Raw genomic sequence first — 21,504 nt, 5'->3', positions numbered from 1 at the left:
AGGGTTTGGAAGGTCCTTCAAGTCTTGCAGCACTTTTCTGCAAGCAACTAAAGCCAAAATAATTTAAGTGGACCTAAAGAACAGCATTCTCTCTTAGGCCAGAAAAAGGAACCAGGACTAGCCTAGTTACTTACTTTATATATATGACTTCCCAGCAATTAAATCACAAGCTTCAGGAGGCTTATGTTGTATTTTCTTTCTTTAGCGAAGGGGCATTTTTTTATTTTTTCTTTTTTTTTAGGGGAAAACAGCTGCAGAGAAAGCCAAGAGAGGGCTTGCAGAACCCTAGGCCAAGGACGGGTTTCCTTATGCCCAGCTCAGGCCTTCCACTGAAGTATCTCCAGCTTCTAGGTCCTGCAGGTTTTCTACTCAAACACAGCACAGCAGTAAGCACCCACCCATTCTCAGGACCCCCAGGAGAGCCGGACGGGAAAAGTGGTGCTCCCAGTTCTTCCAGGAACACCAGCAACAGCGTGAAACGTGCACTATTGGCTCCCATTGCTTGCGTCAATATTTGGCCACAGATTCAGCCCTAGTCTATCTCAGACAGCTGTTATGTCTGGCTGTCACAAACAGTTCACAAATATACTCTAGGTAGGACATGAAATTCAGTGAACTACTTTTTGGACAAAACCCAAATCAAAGCCCCACCAAGAAGAATAAGCAGAGGAAAGGAACTTAGAGGCTGCGTGAGACGCTGGTTGGTTTTGGCACTGCTTGAGAGCGCTGAAGCTAGAAGGTGGTGAGGAAAGTATACAGTCACCAAGTCACTAAAAATTTAGAAACTGTGAAAGGAACGACTCGCTGCGTACCAAAAGCAACAACCCGGCTTCTCGGCTGACTAGCAAATTAGCAGTGAGAGGTGTAAAAGAAGCAGGAAGAAGAAACGAGCAGAAGAGAAGCAAGGCTGGATAACCACTCTGGCTGGACAGACATGCAGCTGAGACCTGTTTTACTGCTTCATGGCTGAGAAGTTCCCGCGCTTCTGGCCCTTTGCTTCCTTAACACCGTCAGGAGGTGATTTTAGTTCAATTCTATTATTTGATAATCCCAACCTCTATGGTGGAGGAAACTGCAACACATCATTCTTCTTAGGCAACCTCTAGGTTTCAACACCCACAGAAGATACACAGGCCTTCAGTCACGTGTCTTTGGATGCAAAAGCACATTAAATTAGATGAAACCCAAAAGGATTAAAAAAACTAATTAAAAAAAACAAAAAAAAACCAAAAAACACCAGAAAAAAACCCCTGTGTCTTTTATAGTAGCAAATACCAGCATTCTTCTGTACCTGATCAGGCTACTTTTGTGCTTTCTGGCATGGGATGTCCAAGATGACCTCAGTAATACTCTCCCATTTCAATATCTATGATCTTAGCATTTTCCCTTTAACAGTACAAGTGAAAGGTGTTGTGATGCTGTTCAATAAACCAACACTGATTCTGACTGCAGAATGCATGCTCCTGATGCAAATGTGTGTGAAATACAAAAGAACTTAAATATTAGACAGCTAAAGAACACTGTGCATAAGTGCAGTACCAACAAAGACCATAAACACCGCTAATCAACAGGAAAAGTGAAAAAGTAAGGCCAACTGTTCTCTCCACCATTTCTTTAAAGTAGCTCACAAACTATTAAATACATGACCACCTTTTAAAACATACCAGTTTCTTTATTCTGGCGCATAGAAATCATATGTTTCTTTATTTTGGCACATGGAAGGAATGAGGTAAGGGTGACTGCTGAAGCCTCTCAGCAGATTCAAATTCTGACTAGTGTCGATAGCACTGCAGACCACAACATCTGCAACATGAGCTATATCACTGTGCATAGAAGATATTTCATGCCACATATCTCAGTGCTTGCAGAAGGATGACATGCTTGCGATCCTAATAATGTATCTATACATCTTTGTGCAAGACGGTACTAACAAATAATTGTCACGTTAACACAGGAAATACTAAACCCACAAGCTGAACATTTATTTCCTTACATGTTTTTTCATGAACTGCAGAAAGATACCCTTCATTATGTGTTCATCCCTAACAGAAATAGAGCAGGAACTCCAAGCGTAATAACGCGCCCCCCGCCCCCAGCAACATGGGAGTCTGTCATTCATTTAATACACATTAGAAAAGAAAAACAGCTTGCTATGTCAGGAGAGATAAATTGTAGTTGCTTTCTCAGAAAATACCTTCTTGCCTTTATCTACACACTGCAAATAACTATCATGACATTTAAAAGAATGAGAAAATTGCATTACCTTTACTATTAATCCCTTGGAGTCAACCATCCATATCCTTTTGATAGCTGCATCTTTAGATATCCCTTCCTTTTCCATAGCCATAACAATAAGGTTTGCTATCCCCAGCGCAGCCTGAAGGAAAGAGAAGAAAAGTAGCATATAAAACCAAAAATGAAAGAAAACCCCTGCTTATTTCTTTCCTTTACCCACTATTTTAGGAAAATTTCTTGATTTTATTTAAAAGTGGATTTTTTTTTTTCTTAAAGTAAACTCTAACGAACTGTTGCTACCATTTGGTAATTAGAAACTATAATGTAGCTAAATAATACAGACAAATCTTAAATCATATAGATTAAGTCATAGCATAGATAAAACTTAAGATAGCATTTACAGTGTGGAGAGCATTATAAATGTTTAAACTCTAATGAAAAATGCTAACACTGACATTTATCCCATGTAATAATCTCAGAATATATTAAACATTTTTTCTTCTGTGAAATATTTTGTTCATTAGGGTTTTTTGGTAATTTAAACTAAAGGAAATCACACTCTGCATACCAGAAAGTAAGATGCAATCCTAAAAGATTTTTTGCTCTTATCTTTTTCTAAAATGTCCATCAAGAAGGTAAGTCTCCTTTTACCTACTGTTCATGTGTCTTGTAAGTCTAAACTTGGCTGTGCTCCCAGTGAAAGCAGGGGCAAGAAAAATTCACTTATCAATATTTTGCTGAAACATGTATCATTCTTACTGGATTTTGTAATACTTCATCCAACAGATCAAATGTCATACAGATTTAAAAACAGGCAACAAAATGAGCCAACAGACCACTCAGTATTTCTCAGTACCAACTCACATGCATATTTATGGGGTCGATTCTGTTTCATGTTCTTTTTCAGTTTCAACAAGAATCAAATGAGATTCCACTTCTTTAGTTAACAAATAAAGTTTTATTAAGAATGAGTTCCCATGGCAGGGATGATATCTACCATTAGACGCCTTTGCAGCAACAGGCACACTGACAATACTAATGAAAAAAAAAACCAAAAAACGTTGGACTCCATGGATTCATCTGCCTGTTGAACATGGAGCAAAACCAGGGGAAGGAACTTCAGAGAGACAGACAGTCTTTATGTACAAAGCCATTGACGTGACAGACATGGATGCAAGTTTTTCTGAAAACTACAGACCTGATCTCAGTACCAAATACTGAATCAAATTAAAGATATTTGGACCACACAAAGCTGGATTAGTATTTTGCGCCTACTGGGGTGTTTAGTGAACATGAATATTTTTCAGAAGCCTGCATGGGGCTGTAGACTTCATAAAAGAGATGACAGCTAGCCACACTGTAGGTAATTACAACCTTCACTTGTGTGTCAGTGGCTTAGAAAATCACACTGAAAAATTGGTATAAAAAAATAACGTGCACAAAAGTCTTCAGAAATTGATCATCTCAACATGCAGAATACTGAAAAACTATATTTAATGACAGGAAAAATGAAAGGAGCACTACTTCTTACTAAATAACACTGAGCCTGGTAAATACATTTTATTTCATTTCTCTTTGGTGGCTTGATACATTTCCTCATCTTTCCAAAAAATTTGTTTTGTTTATATTGACAGCAATTAAGTAATTTATAGCTGAAGAGCTAAAACCTGAAGTTTTGATAAGAGAACAGAGCTCCGCAAAATGTCTTATGAAAAAGGCTTGACCAGATGATCAGAGATTTTTTTGTAAGTTTACATTTTAATTAAGAACCAACTTTCAGCAGGTGTTAGTGATCATTCTACTTATTTAATCTTCTTGTTAACTGGGTATATGTAACTTGATTAAATATTAAGAAAAATCTTCATAGTACAGTTTTTCCTGATGTATAAGAACACATACCTCTCCAGCTCCCTGGAACAACACTGTGTGATCTGATAACCTGTTCTTGGTGATACGCAGAGCTGCAAGAAGACCTGCAACAGCCACAGATGCAGTTCCTGAAATAAAAAAGCCATGAATATATTTGGTTATTCTGGAAATAATTACAAAACATTGTATTTTAAATAATTCCACAGCATCTTTCACCTAAAAGATACAAGTATTTATGGCAGTAACAAAAAGTTCAGTGCAGTTGTTCTACTTTATTCTTATGTAAGTTAAATGCAACTGGGGTTATCTTCAGAGTAACATTAAGTAAAATATGATTGATCGATTCTACTGGATGGCCATAATGGGTGGGACATTTGAAGTATTAAAAAAAATTTTGGTTCTGACCTTTTCAGAAGGAAAAGGTGTGAGAGCCCAGACAGAAGTATTTTGAAGGACTCCAGATACTGAAAATTAAAATACTGGTCTAATTTGTTGAATAGATATACTTCAAATACAGTAAAATACAAGAGTAAAATAAAACTTTATTTCTCATGGGGATGTTGTCAGAGTAGAAGAGCAAACTGTGAACATTTACAGAGAGGCTAAGCTAGCTGAAAGAGTAAGTCCAGCTTATTTAAGACACCAACTACCCTACTGCGTCTGAAAGCCCTCAGGACTCAAGTTCACTGTGAAATGGGTTCCAGCATACTAGCACCTAAAACACTGGAAGTACCTTTTAACTCTGTCTTTCAGTTATGCCACAGTGGGGGAAAAGGCAGGGGGGTTGGAACCAGATGATCTTTAAGGTCCTTTGCAACCCAAACCACTCTATGATCCTATGATTTAGTTTTATGATTTAGCCTGTGGAGGCCTTTCTTCTCCAAATCAGAACCACAAAGGTTAAGATACTTGTCTGCCTTTGAATGGAAAGATTTTGGTCCTCATCAGGAGAAACACCTATTAATAAAAAGTAGGGCAAAAAAGTAGAGCAAAAGAGGGATCTCAAGCAGGCGTCTAACTCAAACCTGTTCCCAATGGCAGGATCAACCATACATCTGTGATTTCTGGCAGACCTTTGCCTAACTTGTTCCTACCATCTTCTTTTGAACACTCCTATGATCTCCTCAGCAAGCTATTCCAGCACTTCAATATATTTTTTGTAGAAAGCTTAAAATCTAAATGTTTTTTGGGGTTTTTTCCCTCTTCTGTTTTGGCCTCTTGTTTCCTACCACTGGAAAACCTGTTCTTTTCCCTTTGCAACAAGATGTATATTATCTACATCTTGTTATAATGTCATACCAATACAGATTAAAAAACAAGCAACAAAGTGAGCCAACAGACCACTCAGTATTTCTGAGTACCAACTCATGCATATTTATGGGGTTGATTCTGTTTCGTGTTCTTTTTCAGTTTCAACGAGAATCAAATGAGATTCCACTTCTTTAGTTAACAAATAAAGTTTTATTAAGAATGAGTTCCCATGGCAGGGGTGATATCTACCATTAGATGCCTTTGCAGCAACAGGCACACTGACAATACTAATGAAAAAAAAAAAAAAAACATGTTAGACTGTGGATTCATCTGCCTGTTGAACATGGAGCAAAACCAGGGGAAGGAACTTCAGAGAGTTAATGGTGGCTGATGATGTCCAGCCTGCTTTTCTTATGTGAAACAATCCCATATCTTCCACTTTTTTTCAGAAAGTCATGTTTTCTAAAACACTTAGCACTTATTTCTCTCCTCTGGACTTTATCCATTTGTTTCTTAACTTTCTTGAATTGCAGCACCCAAATCTATACACAACACTGCAGCTTAATCATTAGCACTGCTGAGTCTAGCTGTCAGCTTCTGTCAGGCTGAAGTATTTAGTAACCAGGACCCGATATCTGGCTCTTCTGATCCAAAGACCAGTTAACTCCTCCCCAGAAAAGCCTACTGGAGGGGGAAGGCCTTCTTCCATGGATTACTGACTTCAGGTAACAAGCTTGCATTTTTCACGAATGATCATTGTCACTAAAGCCCAGGCACAAGGTGGACCGAAAAAAGACAGTCAAGAGTCCTTATTCCTGCAAGGAACTTGGATCCACTAAATACCAGGGGAAAAAAACTAAGAAAGTGCATCAGTTTTCAACAAGTTCACAGAACCCATAAAGACATCCTGTGGATGGGAATATGGAAGTGTGGCAGATTATGCCAGTAGAAAATTTGTGCTCCATGTGTCTTACTAGAGGAGATTCCCAAGAACCAATAGCAGGCAGCACTGGTTTCATCAGGACTGAAAAAACTGTTTCAGCCACTAACAATTAGGTACTGAAAGTGGAAAAATGGGTTTTGACATTCAACAGTCTTTGAAGATTAATGATGACTATTTGATTCAGAGAGAGTTGAACAACAGGGAGAAAAAAGCAGGCCCTAAGATGTCCCCCTTGTTCAGTTCTGGAAGTAAGAACCAAATTCTTCCTTCTCCAGGCAGCAGCTGCCATTGACTAACCCAAGGAAACCAAAGATGAAGCCATAAATGATTTTGAGAAACCCACAAGAACTTGCAGGAAGGACATCTGCTGCTCCCGTTCCTGATCACCGCAGCCCTAACTGCAACTGTCTACAAGCCACCCAGTGGCTCTTGAGAGGAGATTCCACATTGCTACTACTTTTTCCTTCAGAAAAAGTGTGAAATAGGTACGGCCGGCCCCCCGAAAGACTTGACCCAGACTATGCACATCGGACATTTGCCCTCAACATGCAGCTCCCCTGAAGGATGTACTTTTGCTATTCACAAAGTCCACTTTCATAAGCCAGGCAAAACTTAAAGCTGAGGTAACAGTAATCATTACAATAACCTCAAGGACATGCTCAAAATAGGTATTTAGATTGCAGGTACACAGACCATTAAGTTTCACATACATGTAGCTAAGGAACTAAAAGAATGGAAATAGTAAGCAGCCTGGTACTGGGTAAACCTCTCCTTAAAAGACATCATTTCGGTCTTGAAGGCTGGGCTTGAAACTGTGGTTTATAGGTAGGATCATCTGAATTTCATGAATAGTCACTTTTAAAAAAATAAATAGTAAACCTTAGTAAAATTTAAAAACACATATTAGAGTTAGAAGGCCCCTTAGAAAGTCACTTTTTGAGGTAAGTCTACCCGAACAGTTCAAACACGTGTCTTTAGAACTAAAAAGTTTGTTACGTGCTTTTGATTATGACTTTTCCTTTCAATCACCAGAAATACAGGCCACCTTGTTCTCAGCTCACTTAATGTTTGGACCATACAAATTTGTCATTTTTAGTTATTTAGTCATTTTTATGACTTGTTCTGAGAGGTGAGATCATCTGCTCTCTTCTCCCTCATTACTAAATAAAAAAAATCTAAAAAATGGTTCCTCTCCAACACAGCTTTGGGAACAACAACCGCTGGGCTGAGACACTTCCACCCCACAGCATCCAAGAGCTAGCTTGTTTCTTTCCCAGATGCAATTAAGTCTTCCTCTGGCAAGTGCCAAACTGGCAAAGGCCAAAAATGGCAAAAGAGAGAAGTCAGACTGCGCTCTCAGTTTCCCTTGGTACTCTACCAAACGCTCCTCATAACCAGCAATAAAAAAATCCCATCCTCTCGTTGGATGCCAAATTCTTTCTTCTATTTTATATTACGCAGCTGTGCTTGCAGGGGAGGAGGAAGCCTACATGGCTCATTCCTAAGACCATCCAGCTGGTCTGAAAAAGAAAGCTGAGCTGGAGCACTGTAAGGTCCTGCTTCTAGTCGTTGAAGACAGAAGTTGTGGCCACCGCAGCACCCTGTCCTCATCAAAGGACTTCTCAAAGAGCCAGGAAAGCTGCTCTTCAAGCTGCTTTCTGGCAAGAGAGATAAAATGAAACACCGTAAACTTATAACGGGTGGGAATGGTGGGATCCTGCTTATCTTCGTGGCTGATGTACTGTTGCTAAGCTTGTTAGCCAGAAAAATGGACTACAATTAAGTATTACCAGTTGGGATATCTTTACTAATTCTATTACAATACTGTCTTCTGTTTTAAGGAAAAAGAAAAGAGATACATTGAATGTCAGTAACATTTTGTATTGATTATTTACACAGGATGTGAGTTATCACTACCTGTATGCTCATTATAAGGGTAATTCATAACAAAGGTTAGAATAGCAATACATAAAGGCTTAAATAACACATTCCTCACGAATCACGATTTGCACAGAAGAACTGCTCTAAAAATGGTATTTCAAAAAACCTCCACATCAGTTTTATTCAGCCATTTGACTCTAAAAAGCATAATAACTCAGTTTATTAGATTACTGAACCCACTATCACTGCTGCTGGCAGTGGCTGTCATCACTCCTCGTCAGCAGCTTCCCTTATTCCTTCCTATTGAAAGGGGGGCACCGGCAGTGTGAATAGCAGATCTGTTTAACCGGAACTGCTCTGACTAACAGCATGACCTTAAATTTCACCCTGAATACTGACTTGCGTTTTTGAAAAGAATCAAAATGCAATTCACATCCGTCTGCCAAAGCCTAACCACTTCTTACGGACATTACGAAGCAGAAACAGAAGTTCGCTGCTTTTCCGACTGTCATCACTATAGGAAGGAGAGAAATGGCTTCGCTTCCCTCTCCCACAGAGCACAGGTTAAATCCCTTGTGTGCAGAATAAGATAAGACATTGTTCACAGATACGATTTTGAAAACCGATTCCATTTCCCCCAAATTTCTACAAGAATAAACATGGCAAGTTTAACAAAGGATAATTTCTAAAGTGGTGTCAACTGCTATGGCAGCAAACACTTTGTTATAGTTTTCCAGGAAGGTGAGTCATATCTTGTAAAAATATGGTAGATGTAAAATTTCAAAGGACACTATTCTTTATCAAGTCTTTGCTTTCTGTCCAAGATTCTTTAGCCTTACTTGTTACTGTAAACTGCACAAGTGAGCATGAATATGTCAAAGGAAATCCTAGAGAACACGGCCTTTTGGGGTTGGCACATTATAAATGCTTTGGAGCACAGAGTCTTCTTTCAGCAGATGCCACAATTAATGAAAAAAGGGAGAAAAAAGCCTCAAAACACGAGGAATAAGAACTTCATTTTTATTGGATGTAGCTTAATTTAAATTAGCAAGAAATGGCTTAGGGCACCGAAGCATTTGTCCATTATTTAAAGTTTTAAAAACTAAAAATTTGTAATCAAGTATGAATAGTTCCTTTATGTCATTTTCCCTACCTCATCTTAACATGCTAGAAAACAAGAAAGGGAGAGGAATTTCTGCAGCACATCCTAAAGTCTGAAGTATTCATTCTGGACTAAAAGTTTAGGAAGTGTTAAAAATAAAATCCATATTTCTCAATACACAGCATAATAGAAATCACATGTTGACACAGCCAGCCTGCCAAATAACCCCGCATAGAGTGCCAGGATAAAAATAAATCCATTCCCCTCTCCTATACTTAGTGGCGATACAAGGTGAGCGTAAAGATCATCTCTAAAAGGTGTAATCCTGGTTGCCAGTGAGGCCAGTGCTGTAGCTGTGGGCAGTTCAATAGCACTGGCTTCTTTTCTCCTGGCCGGGAACTGGCTTTTCAAAGCTCTGCATGTGCACTGCCCTGCTCTGCAGCTGCAGCAGGCAGGCAGTGCAGAGGGGGAAAGGCTCCGGTGAAGGAGAACCGGAGCCCCACTAAAAGAGCAACCCTTCAGTGTATTTGGAAAGGGATACGGAGCCCCTGAAGCGCGCGCAGGGTGGCTGAGGCTCAGAGGTCATCTGCTGCAACCAACCCCCCTGCTCAAGCTGGGCCACCTGGAGCTGGTTGCCCAGGAACGTGGAGAGAACGGATTTCTTTTTTTAACCCATAAATACACATACTTGTATAGATACCTGGAAAATATGCAAAAGCTCCAGGGGGGAATTTACTTGAAAGCATACTGACTTCAATGTAAATTTACCGCTGAGTAAGAGAGGTGATATCCTCAATGTACTGCAAAAAACATGTACTTCACATAACCCTACAGTATATGTCACAATAGAATTTTTCTTATTACTTTATTTTTAAAATCCCAGTGTCTGTTCACCTGGAAGCAAATGTCACTCCGTATTATGAAAGAAGTTTTCTACAGTTTGCACATAGTATCAGAATTTGAGATATATGATATCAACATATGAGCCATTACATGTCATTCAACTTTGCATTTTCCAAATTCTTGGTCAGAGAAAGAATTGGAAGCCCCGTGCCCATCACAACCACAACAACAAACCACAAACCTTCTTTACGACTTGACTTCAAGAACTGGAATTTCCAGGTACCAAATGTATCATTTCCAATGTCAATGTTAAAAATAATTAAATCTTGAAAAGCAGAATGCTTTTGACAGATAAATTCTGATTTCTGGGAACTGTGCTGACTTAACATTAAATTGGTTATAACATAACTTCCAGGTATAATTTTCCTAATTATTCAAATGGCAGCCTGCTGAACATTTAGCATATATTTTAAATCAAACCACGCAAGTAAGATGGAATAATAATCATCTTAAATTATGTGTGCTCTATATTTTTATTTTAGGTCTGTTTCTTTTCATAAAATTTTGATGCAATTGAACAGTACAGCTGTTAAAATCTAATGACATCTAAGGTCATGATGGATACCAAAGTTAATTCCAATCCAATGCAATCTCTCCATGTAAATATTTTTGTTGGCATAAAATACAGGCTTTGTCTCCATAATGGGTGAAAGCATTGCAACTGCGGGCACAGTGAAATAAGAACTATTACACTAGAACAGGGGTCCTCAAACTACGGCCCGCGGGGCCGGGTACGGCCCCCCAGGGTCCTCAATCCGGCCCCCGGTATTTACAGACCCCCCCGCCGGGGGTTGGGGGGGGAAACCAAGCAGCCACAGATGGCCTCCTGCCGCTTCATCCGCGCCGGCCCCCTGGTTAAAAAGTTTGAGGACCCCTGCACCAGAATAAAAACCGTATTATACTGCATAGAGAAACACTTATTTTGTGTAGATTGGCTTATGCTGCAGAAGTTTGTCATTGTCAGTTGAGACAATTTTGAAGTACAGGTGTGGGGGAAAAAAATCAAACCAATTGAAATAATTGACCTGCATAGAGGCAGCAAGGCTAGAGAAATCTGTGCCGCTATTTCAGATTTATCCACGTCAGCAACGACTACAACCAGCTACCACATGACAAGCACTGAGAGACCCACATAAAACAAATGCACGGCTCCCAAGATGCGCAAGCGTGCCTTAAGCCCCTGACTGTACTCAAGCAGTGAAAACATTTTCAGCAGGCACACCAAAACCAAGGTGGGGTGGAAAGGGAGCGGCACAGCACCCTGCTCTGCCCCAGCTGGCTCTGATGAGGGGCAGGCAGGTACGACCAGAGCTGAGTCCACCAGAGGACAGAATTTCAGACACTACAATCCTGGACTTGTACCTAGGACTTCTTTAACCGATCATAAGAGATTTGTTCAATATCCCCGCAGCAGGGAAGGGAACAGGATAGTTTTTCCAAGGGAATTTGCAGCCTCTCAAACTGTGAATTGCAACCCTGCCTCCTTCCAGGGGTCATCAAGAAGAAAACATCTTCCACCCTGATAAACAGCTTGCTTTGGCAACACAAGCCCCTGTTCTTCTTCGGGCATTGGTCCATTCCCAGGCAGAGGTTGGAGAGAAAAAAACACCCACATCTCATATCTCGAAGAAAATTCCACCCTGTTCTTAGGACTCCTTCTTCCTAAATATATTGGAGATGAGCAAAGCTATCAACCTGATCTAATTCAGGTATTTCTAAATGTTGTGAAGCTTGACATTATGATATTAATTAATATTTCTCCCATAGAGGAAATTATGATTAAAAAACCCCAATTTTGGAAAATGCTCCTTAATAATTTGGGAGAACCAGACAAAAGCATTTGTTTTGAACCCAAGGCTTTCACTGATATTTATTTCCGAGAATCACATTCTCTATGTTTCACAGAGGGAAAAAAAAAAACCCAACAAAGCAGCAAGGTGATATGTCATCAGAATAAAACTAAAGAAGAATCCAAGGAAAGAATTGAATAATTTTTCCCTAAAGCGACACTATTGTTATTGTGTTTGTAAAAACATATTTGAAAATATAAATATGAAGAAATTCTCATAATTGCAGAGAGAAAAAATTCACCACCCATCCAAAACCCAAGACACTTTCTAGAATGATAAAATAAGAGCAATTTTATTATTCCAATACAGATTTATAGCAGTTGGTAATAATCCTGTTTGCCCTTGTTCCTAATTCCTTGAATACAGAGAGGGGACATAGAAAAAGTTACAAAGTAAAGGATGTGACCATGCTGTAGCAGGGATGGAGACAAAACTGTTTCCAGAAATTCTTAAATACATCTATAGGTGACCCTTAACGGCCAGCCTTTAGTGGTTTTATAAGATCAGTGTTTTGGCAGACACTTTTTTCCAAATGTTCTGCAACGGTGTTAGGGACATGCCGACGCCCTGCAAATAGGTGCGAGCTAACAGAAGGCAACTGCATTTTCCAAGTTACTACCTGCAAACGGGTATTCAGCTTGCCATATTTTCTTTATCTTTTATAGTGTCTGGCAGGAGTCAGGATTATACATTACAGGTTTTTTAGATCTGAGGTACTTAAAGGTCCTCTTCATTGCATCACTAAGATATATAGGAAGCCTTTTTCTGAATAACTGAAGGCAGTGAAAAAAGACACAAACCCTTCCATGAAACTTATTAAACATTTCTTTCAATTTCATATGGCTAGCCAAATCCCTAAACAGCAGAAAGACGAGGGCTATTTGAATGCACCACTATGTGCCGAGTCCCTGAAATAAGACCTAGGTTCCAAGAATGACTCAAGAATGACTTTCTGGAAAACTCAAGCTCCTAACACTTGGCTTAAAGTGTCACGGCAAACTCCCATTTTTGATCCTGTCACTGCTGAGGACCTCCATCTACCCAAGGACACATGAGGCGGTAAGAGGCAGATGGGTGCCCAGGGCCCTCCTTGGGTACCTCTCTCCAGCAGGTTGTCTGACTTCAGTCTCCTCTCGCGGATGGGAGCCTACTGCCCTAGAGAAAGTTATTTTCCAGTGCTGTTTTCCTGACATGAAATAAGGCAACCCAAGCAGCAGCATCTGTCACTTCAGCCTTGCCTGTCTTTACTTTCAGGAGGGAAGGGACACAATGCCCATCTAGACTGAACACTGGGGGAATCCCCCTTGCTGACGTTTCCCATCCTAGATCTTTTCCTTTTGCCAGCTGCTACAAATTATTCCGATGGGAAAGTAGAGTCAGGGGGATAATTTCCCTCTAAAATTGAAAGCAGCCCTGAGACTGCAAGGAAAATTAGAAGGATATTTAACCGAGTTGTCAGTTCAAGAACTGAAATACAGACTGACATTTATCAAGCAAGCTCTGCTGCATGGAGGAACAGTGAAGCAGTTGTCACTGAAGTGACATAAAAACTGAGGGAAGTACAGTCCAGGCTTGAGCTTTGACATTTGCCCAACGATCTGAAGTTAATAATTTATATGAGAAAGCCATTCACACACTAAACTATTAAAAAAACCCTGAAGAGTGAACATCTAAACAAAGCATGAAGCATAATGAGAGGGGAGACACTAGGAGCAAACACAGCTCACCAGAAACCCAAGCTGAGGAAACCCAAAGCAAAATGTGATCAGTACTGAACACCTCCAAGCATCACAGGAAAGCTGATACATTTTTCTCCCTCTGGTACATGAATTCAGGCTAATTTTTCTGGCTTGTAAGCATCACAAAAATGAAGAGAAGAGAGTCTGTTACCTTGAATGTCGTCATTGAAAGTGCAATACTTGTTACGGTACTTGTGCAGGAGGCGGAATGCATTAGCATTAGCAAAATCCTCAAACTGAATGAGGCAGTTCATGCCATACCTGGAAAGACAAAAAATTGTGCATCACATTATAAATAATAAATAATTGTATGTTCAAAAGCTATTCGCGTTTGCAGTCAGATTCTGAATACAAGTATAATATGATTTATACATCTACTAATATGTTTCTGGCATATTCTGTATCTTTACATTCATATAAATTGTCTAGAAGGCATAATTAGACTACTAATACGCTTTACTCAGTTCTAAGTTAAGAATAAAAGATCAGGGGAAAAGGCTTTCATCTCTCTGCAGACATCTCAGCCGAAGTCTTCACTGAGCCATCAGCTAGTGAGCAAAAAAATGGGCCCCACAAGGAAGGTAGTGAAAAGGTAACACGCTCAGAACGCGGATTTTATTTTATTGTCATTATGCAGGTCAGCAGCATGCTATCACTCCCAACACTATGCTCGACCATTCTTATTATAAAAGAGGTTTTGATCAGAAACAGGGTTAATCTAGACAAATGTTAAACATGTGAGAGCACTTTAAGGAAGGGAAGTGATAGCTGCAAATGTGAAACACGTTACGCTTGGCTAACATACACTGAAACTTGGGGTATACGCAGAAACCTACTGTTTAAATGGATTGTCAAAACTGATTTTTTGATATTAATACTGGATGTTTCTTAAACAGCACTCTACAAATCAATGTTACCGTCCATTCTGCTGTTTTCTCATCCTTGCAGCTCGTGAAGCAATTCAAACTGACATTTCCTGTAGTGCTTTGAAATCTCTGTACGCTGTATTTTGAAAATATAGTACACAGTTGCATCAGATGAGCAATTTCTATCATTTAGCTGATATGACTCTTTAGATAGAGGCCAGCTCAACAGCACGGGAAAGTAACTTCTGATGGACCTTGTGGTAACAGTCTCAAAGTTAATGCCAATTGCTACATTTTCTGGACGCAATTTACTGTGTTACCTTGCTGCCTTGGGCCCTCTGTGCACCAAGGCTGCACTACCAACACCGAGCCAAAACCAGCATTTTTCTAGCATAGGTACGTGCCTATGTTGACTTCAATAGGCATAAGGGATCTCAATAATATCTAAAAATTATCAGAGAGGGGAACAAGAGTATTTTTTAAAAAAATAAGGAAACTCCAGACTCCTGGCACTAGACTCATATGCCGGTACCTAACAAGTAAAGAATTGCTCTGGTGTGCCAATAAGGTAACTCCTAAAATGAAAGTTAATAATAAGCTAAATTAATTTAATATTACTACTATGCATCCTCCAGTCCTTAGATGTATTCCAACAGTACTGCCTCTGGATTCCTTGCTTAACATTCCCATATGTCATTTTCAAATACTTTCTTAAAACAACAACAACCCCCCCCCCCAAAAAAAATCCTAAAAACCATTGAAGACATTTTTAGACAAAAACTCTGTAAAGACTGAATTCAAGCTCACGGCACACTGGCAACTTTAAAAAACCCAACCCATAGCTTGATAACTGTCAGTCTCATAAGGGGGGTGGTGGAAGTAAAACAGGAAAAGTTTAAAATATAAGGTTAGTTCTAAAACTGTCTCTACAAGTTTGGAACTGGAAATACCACATAAACATTATCCCACCCTGGAATAATAATTACAAGAAAAGTTCTTTAAAACCCAAGTATCTTAAACTGAAATAAACCTAATGACATTTTGCACAGACTAAGGAACCATTTGATTAAGAATTTAAATTAGTATTGCATTAAGGTGTTGCTATGAACACTAGGGTCTAACAAGGCAAGATGTCAACAGCACATGTCCTGTTTGAGGAGGTTTTTCCTTATCTGCTAACAGCACAAATCCAAGAGAGACAGTCAAGCAGTTCCTGCTTCATCCAGAAAACCCACACATACACCTACTGGGCAGTTCAGTATAAATAATCTACTCCAATTTTAATCGAATTTTACTCTAAACCATACATGTGTTTGGCAACCACATTAAGCAAAGCCATCAATATAAGGAAAAGGACAAAAATTCCTGTAACTAAATTAGTTTCCATGGAAATCACATACTTACAGCCATATTACAATTAGCCAAAACTACTGGGATTCCACTGGCAGGAATGGTAATCCCTGCTGAAAATAAATACATCTTCAGGTTTTATGGAAAAACCTGGACTACTTCAGCAGCATAATGACAGGCAACTGTTTATAAGAGAATTTGGTGGGTCAGTAATTCAGTACAGAAAATTACAATGAAGTTCAAACAAGAAACTGGAGCTACATTTCAGTAATTAATTTAAATTTCTAACCCGATTCAGTATCTGACATGAATTTCTGTGATTCCGTAAGTGTCCAGGAGCTGGCAGCTGGATAATAATATCAGACTGATGAGATTAACACTCTGGAATCCTGGAGCTTGGTTAGAAATGTTTCTTGGATGTAATTAATCCAATGTCTGTCTCTTTATTTTACCATATATAACATTCCATTTTCTCATCTGTATTTGATTTTTCTCCATTTACTTACCATTACCTTTGTAGACATGGATCAAAACTCCCTGTGAAGTATATTAAATCAGTGTCCCTGTAGAAAACACTCATCCTATACTGGGCTCACTATCCATACTAGTACTCTGAGCAAGATACCATGGCTGTTTAATGAAAATGGAAAAAATGCAGGCAATATAATTCTGGGCCTTCGTGATTTTGGTATCATAGCAGGAAAATTTCTAAGCAGCAGCCTTATTCATTGCAAGTGTTATACATGACACCCAGGTAGAAACCTGAGACTTCAGTGCTGCCCGTGACCAGCAGAACCTCATAAGATTTGTGAAGTTTGAGGCCTATGACCTCAAAAGAAATCTAATGAAGTCCAGTCACTGGGTACCCATGACAGACAAGAAAACGACAGTGTTTCTCTGCTTGGGGTATTCCCATTCCCAAACCCACTATCAGATGAAGCAATACAAAATAGTTAATCTCTGGCATTCCAGAAAATCCCCTTGCAATAATGAATTGGCTATGAAGGTGCCACACAGTTCTGGAAGCAGTGACCACACCAAAACAGCCATCAGTCCTTCTATGACTTCCACATCTTATTATCACAATCACTTACAGCATGAAGTTGAGCCAAAACCTAAAATGACGTTCACAGCCAACAACCCAGTTCCACTTTCCTCCCTGCATCACTCCATGATAACCTTCAACCCCTGCTGCGCTCTGATGGGATGGTCTTAGGTTGTGGTTTCTCCACTACACAGGAAAACGGTTTGAATCAACCCTCTTAAAAGCAGAACACGTCCTCTCTGTTTGTAGCTCATACCCTACTCTCACAAATGTTTGGGTTGGAACTGCACCTCTTCATAGGTGGGTATTGCAGGCAAAGGACTTCCAGGTGAGAAGGGAACCAAGCACCTTACTGCTTTTCCATCAGCAGTCACCGAACCATGTCGTGCCATCCAAACAACTCCGATTCCAGCAGCTGTGGGCTGCTACACTGCTTTATTCATATTACCTTTCAAACATTATGGAAAAACAAAAGAAAGCATACAGCTGTCCTACAATGTTACAATCTTATCATCCACCATCAGTACCTTATACAGATTGACCTCACTAAGCTTCTTCAGATGACACAATGACTGATCAGGCAGATCCAGAAGCAAGTAACTGAGGTTTGCTACAAACAAAATCATCAGATGTAAAAATACCATTAAATAGTTTGTAAAAATACCATGAAATAGTTGTGGTTGACTGTTAGAGGGGGCATGTTAAAAGGAAAAGGCCTGCAGCTGAGTGCCAGCAGCTCCAGGTAGGACAAGATTAGGAGGCCAAGTTACAAGGAACTGTCGTGATAGAAAACACTGTAAGAGATGTTCCTCTGTATTTCAAAAGCAGCGCACTACATATCGTAATAGTGTGAAATAAGGGCGTCACCCTGTATGCTGCTTACCTAAGTAATTAAACTCGATCATCATATACCTCTAGGAGAATTTCACCTTCCTATTTGAAATGTTAAGGCATACACATTGAAAATGTAATGTAAAATCCTTTTAATTTGAACATGTCACCAACAAAAGAGTCAGGAGCAAGCAGACCTTGCATGCAGTTACAATGCTTACAAATGGTCACATACAACACATCACGTCTTATCACTTACTCTAAACAGAGACAACATTGCTCCAGCTATCACTGCTCTTGACTGAGGGATACCTAGGGGATAATTGGGGAAATGGAGAAACAACTCACAGGCATGTTCATATTGAAAGGTGGTACAAAGAAACGTAAGAGAGAACCTGTTCAGTGGGGACCAACTGTCTTAACCAGAACATCGAGGAAACGATGGGGATAATCCTAGACTACCAAAAATATGAAAATGAATGAAAATCAGGAAGACATTCATCTTCAGTGCACAACCATAACAAATGCCCTAGTGAATTCTTAACTATTTTCTCTTTCTGTAAAACACTTTTCTGATAGCAATAGCTTGGCTTGAGTAGCCTGGCTAGGACTGCCGGACCCCTGCAGGCAAGTGTTTTGTAGCTGTAAATTCCTCTCTTCTGCCTGTTGGGGATCTGCCACTGTGGTTGCTTATTAAACATATATAAATCATCCCTAGAAAGTGATAATCCAGGTCACTGTTCCTCCCCATAAATCCTGTTTTGTCACCCACATCTTTTTGTGTACTTGGACCTTAGTCTCCTGCTCTGAGTCATACAAGCAGTCTGAATCAGGATCCAACCGGACAGAAGTTCAAAGCCATGTTTCCTTTTTATGTTATGGACAGAAAATACAAGAGTGGTGGCAAATATGCAACATCAGGCTTGTCACCAAGTATGGGAGGCAAACACTGGATAATGGATTAAAAAGAACCATCCCAATGAATAATATGTGGCTGCCAGAAAACACTGGTTCCAGTCTCCTCCCAAATTACAACATATATTGTGTGACAGTCTTAGCTTAGTTTTCCCCATTTATAAATAAATTTATAGTCAATTGTCTGTGACAACAATGTTAAATTTTTCAAATAATTCTACAGATTATATATTTATGTAACAGGCTGGAGAAAAATGCCCACAGCTCTTTAACCAGCCCAAATATACAGTACTAGCATTTTGGCAACCTGATGCTCTTAAGAATCTCAAACAGGGAAAACCCTCAAGAATCCAGTGGGAGCTATAAAAGTTTGGGCATCATTTTGAATTCATACCATATGATCAGTAAAATCCAGGCTTACTTCTACAGTTAAGAATTTTTTCTGGAAATATATTTGGATCATTTGTTCTTATTGCCAGCCATTGTTTTGGAAACCTTCCTAAAGGAACAAGTGGTTGCTTTTTAGGTTTTTAGAGCTTCCAAAATCCTATTTGACTATTTTCTTTGTTCATGTGGGCCTGGAACTGAAAAGGCCTTAGAAACCATCAGAAGTGGTTGCTGCCACCCATTCCTGAGAAGGAGCAAAACCAAAATGATAGCAACCCTGGCATCCTCTCCCTTGCCTCGTGCGTCATGCAGCCGCTCCACCAGCCAGAGCCATTTATAGTGCACCAGGACGATGTGGAAACCATCTCCTTCCTCCCCACTCCAAATGCTGTAAGCTTGTTCATCTCCATACATCCCGCTGCTCAAAACAGATTTAAAGTGTAACAGCCACTGCTATAAACTCCTCTTTGTGCCAGAGCTTTCAGAAGGATGCCTTCCCACCTTCCCTCCAGACAGTTCTTATGACAGGACGCCTTCTCTTCCTGCTCTCCCCCTAGCTATCTTTAACTTCATTTCAAAAAGCCACTAAACTGATGCAGTGAGGTCATCCATCCATCCTAGCACTTCTTCCACTACAATTTTAACCTGCTGGTTAAATTCAACCAAATTTGACTGAGGGGGATACAGTTTTCCACAGCAATCGCTACGCATATGTTCTGCGGAAAGAGGTGGCCAAGGTGAGAAACCCTCCAGCAAGCACCACAGCCACTCTGCAGCAGATGTTACTGCTCATGCTGCCTAACAGCCTGATGTGCTACAGCTGCACAGGACAGAAATCTGCTCACAGTGTACTCGGCTCTAACCACTGCTACAATGCAAATACCTTCCCAGAAGAGGTATCATTAAATGACAGGTAACTTTTTCTCCCTGTCCTAAACCGGACCAGCAAGTCGGAGGCAGGGCATCCTTTACAGGAAGAGATTTTCTGAAGAACTTAAGAGAAACTGCCAGCATCTCGGCTTTCTGCATGAATGACCCTATTTAATTTCCACCACCCCCCTCCCCACAGGCAGTCCTTGTGTTTATCTTATCCACAGAAAACATTTACTTTCTTCGGAGCATTTTCCATAGCCATTTTCTGTTTTCGAACCAGTCCTTGCCCTGATGAGCTCGGTACATATCAGACCAGGCATGGGGGTGAGACAGCAGCATTTAGCACCCAACCTAGTACGGGCAGCAGACCCTTACTTCATTCACGTTCTCCTTAAGGAAACACAACCCTACACAAATTTCCAAGTTACTATTCCCTGGCAAGGCCATAGTGCTACAGTGTCTGTGGCGCAGCCCTGCTTCTAACACTCCTCTGCTTGTTCCTTCCCTCTCCGGAACGGGTTTGGTATTCATGGTCTTTCTGTCCTGGGAGTGGTGAGGAGAATGGGCTGGAGAAGGCTCATAGTTTCTGCTTTTTTGCCCCCCTCAGCCAACAGCACTGCTACATGTGTGGGCTTTGCCAGCTTTGGGAACAGCAAGGCTTCGGAGCAGACCGGTGCTGAGTTCGGAAGGTCTTGTGGTCGGTGGCCCTTCAAGGTGTTGCTCATGAGCAGAGAAGTAAAAGCAGATTCTCTGTCTGCAATCAGACACTATTTACGTAAAGGGCTTCTCTTATGCGAAAAGGTAATTAAATTGAAAGTTTTTTGTGGTATACTAACATAATTACTAGAAGAAAAAGACGATCTGCTTTTTAAACTTAATTTTCATCAGCTTGGTTCATCACACTGTGTTAGCCAGGACTACTTGCTCTTTAAATTGAATCCTTAGAAGTCCATCCTACTGAAACATTAAGTTGAAAACACTTCTAAATACATCCTGTCTAATTTTTGTGCACTTTCAAAGTGCTGTTAAAGAATTCTATTGAGGTCGTTAGAGAATCTGAACTAGATTTCTTCTACTTCAAGAGCTGATTGAATTAACTATCAGATGTCTCGGGGCTGTAAAAGAAAGAGACTGAAATAATTAAGCGTACGTTACCACTGTTGTAAAGACTAATTCCTTCTTGTTGTAAAAATACCCATATTTTATTTCGAGATTAGATATTTGTTCTACAGTACTTCACACAGCAGCAACGTCAGGAACTGGGCTCGATCATAACTTTGACTTTTCCAGTGCATGTGTATTGAGTCTTGCAACAGAAATATGAAGGCTGATATGAATGAAGTAAGAATGGAAATGTACGCACTACTGGAAGCAGCAGCAAAACCAAGGTGAAAATGGTGGCACACACAGATAACAAAGGACAAAGCTGACTGCAGGAAAATTAAAAATGCCTTGTTTACATCA

At 40.0% G+C, this 21,504-nt stretch overlaps 1 protein-coding gene across 1 annotated transcript in view; it reads right to left on the bottom strand.

The window, feature by feature from the left end:
- Positions 1-21,504, bottom strand: part of ME1 (malic enzyme 1) — a 184,550-nt gene that overhangs the window by 25,913 nt on the left and 137,133 nt on the right. The window contains exons 7-9 of the mRNA XM_040598022.1: positions 13,925-14,034; positions 4,135-4,232; positions 2,264-2,377 (exon numbers count right to left, since the gene is read on the bottom strand). Coding sequence (XP_040453956.1) covers positions 2,264-2,377; positions 4,135-4,232; positions 13,925-14,034 — 322 coding nt within the window. The remainder of the gene's footprint in view (positions 1-2,263; positions 2,378-4,134; positions 4,233-13,924; positions 14,035-21,504) is intronic.

The sequence above is a fragment of the Falco naumanni genome, chromosome 6 (genome assembly GCF_017639655.2).
Source record: "Falco naumanni isolate bFalNau1 chromosome 6, bFalNau1.pat, whole genome shotgun sequence".
NCBI classification, from domain to species: Eukaryota; Metazoa; Chordata; class Aves; order Falconiformes; family Falconidae; genus Falco; species Falco naumanni.
Note: the sequence above shows the minus strand (reverse complement) of the source record. Positions and strands in the feature narration are given on the sequence as shown.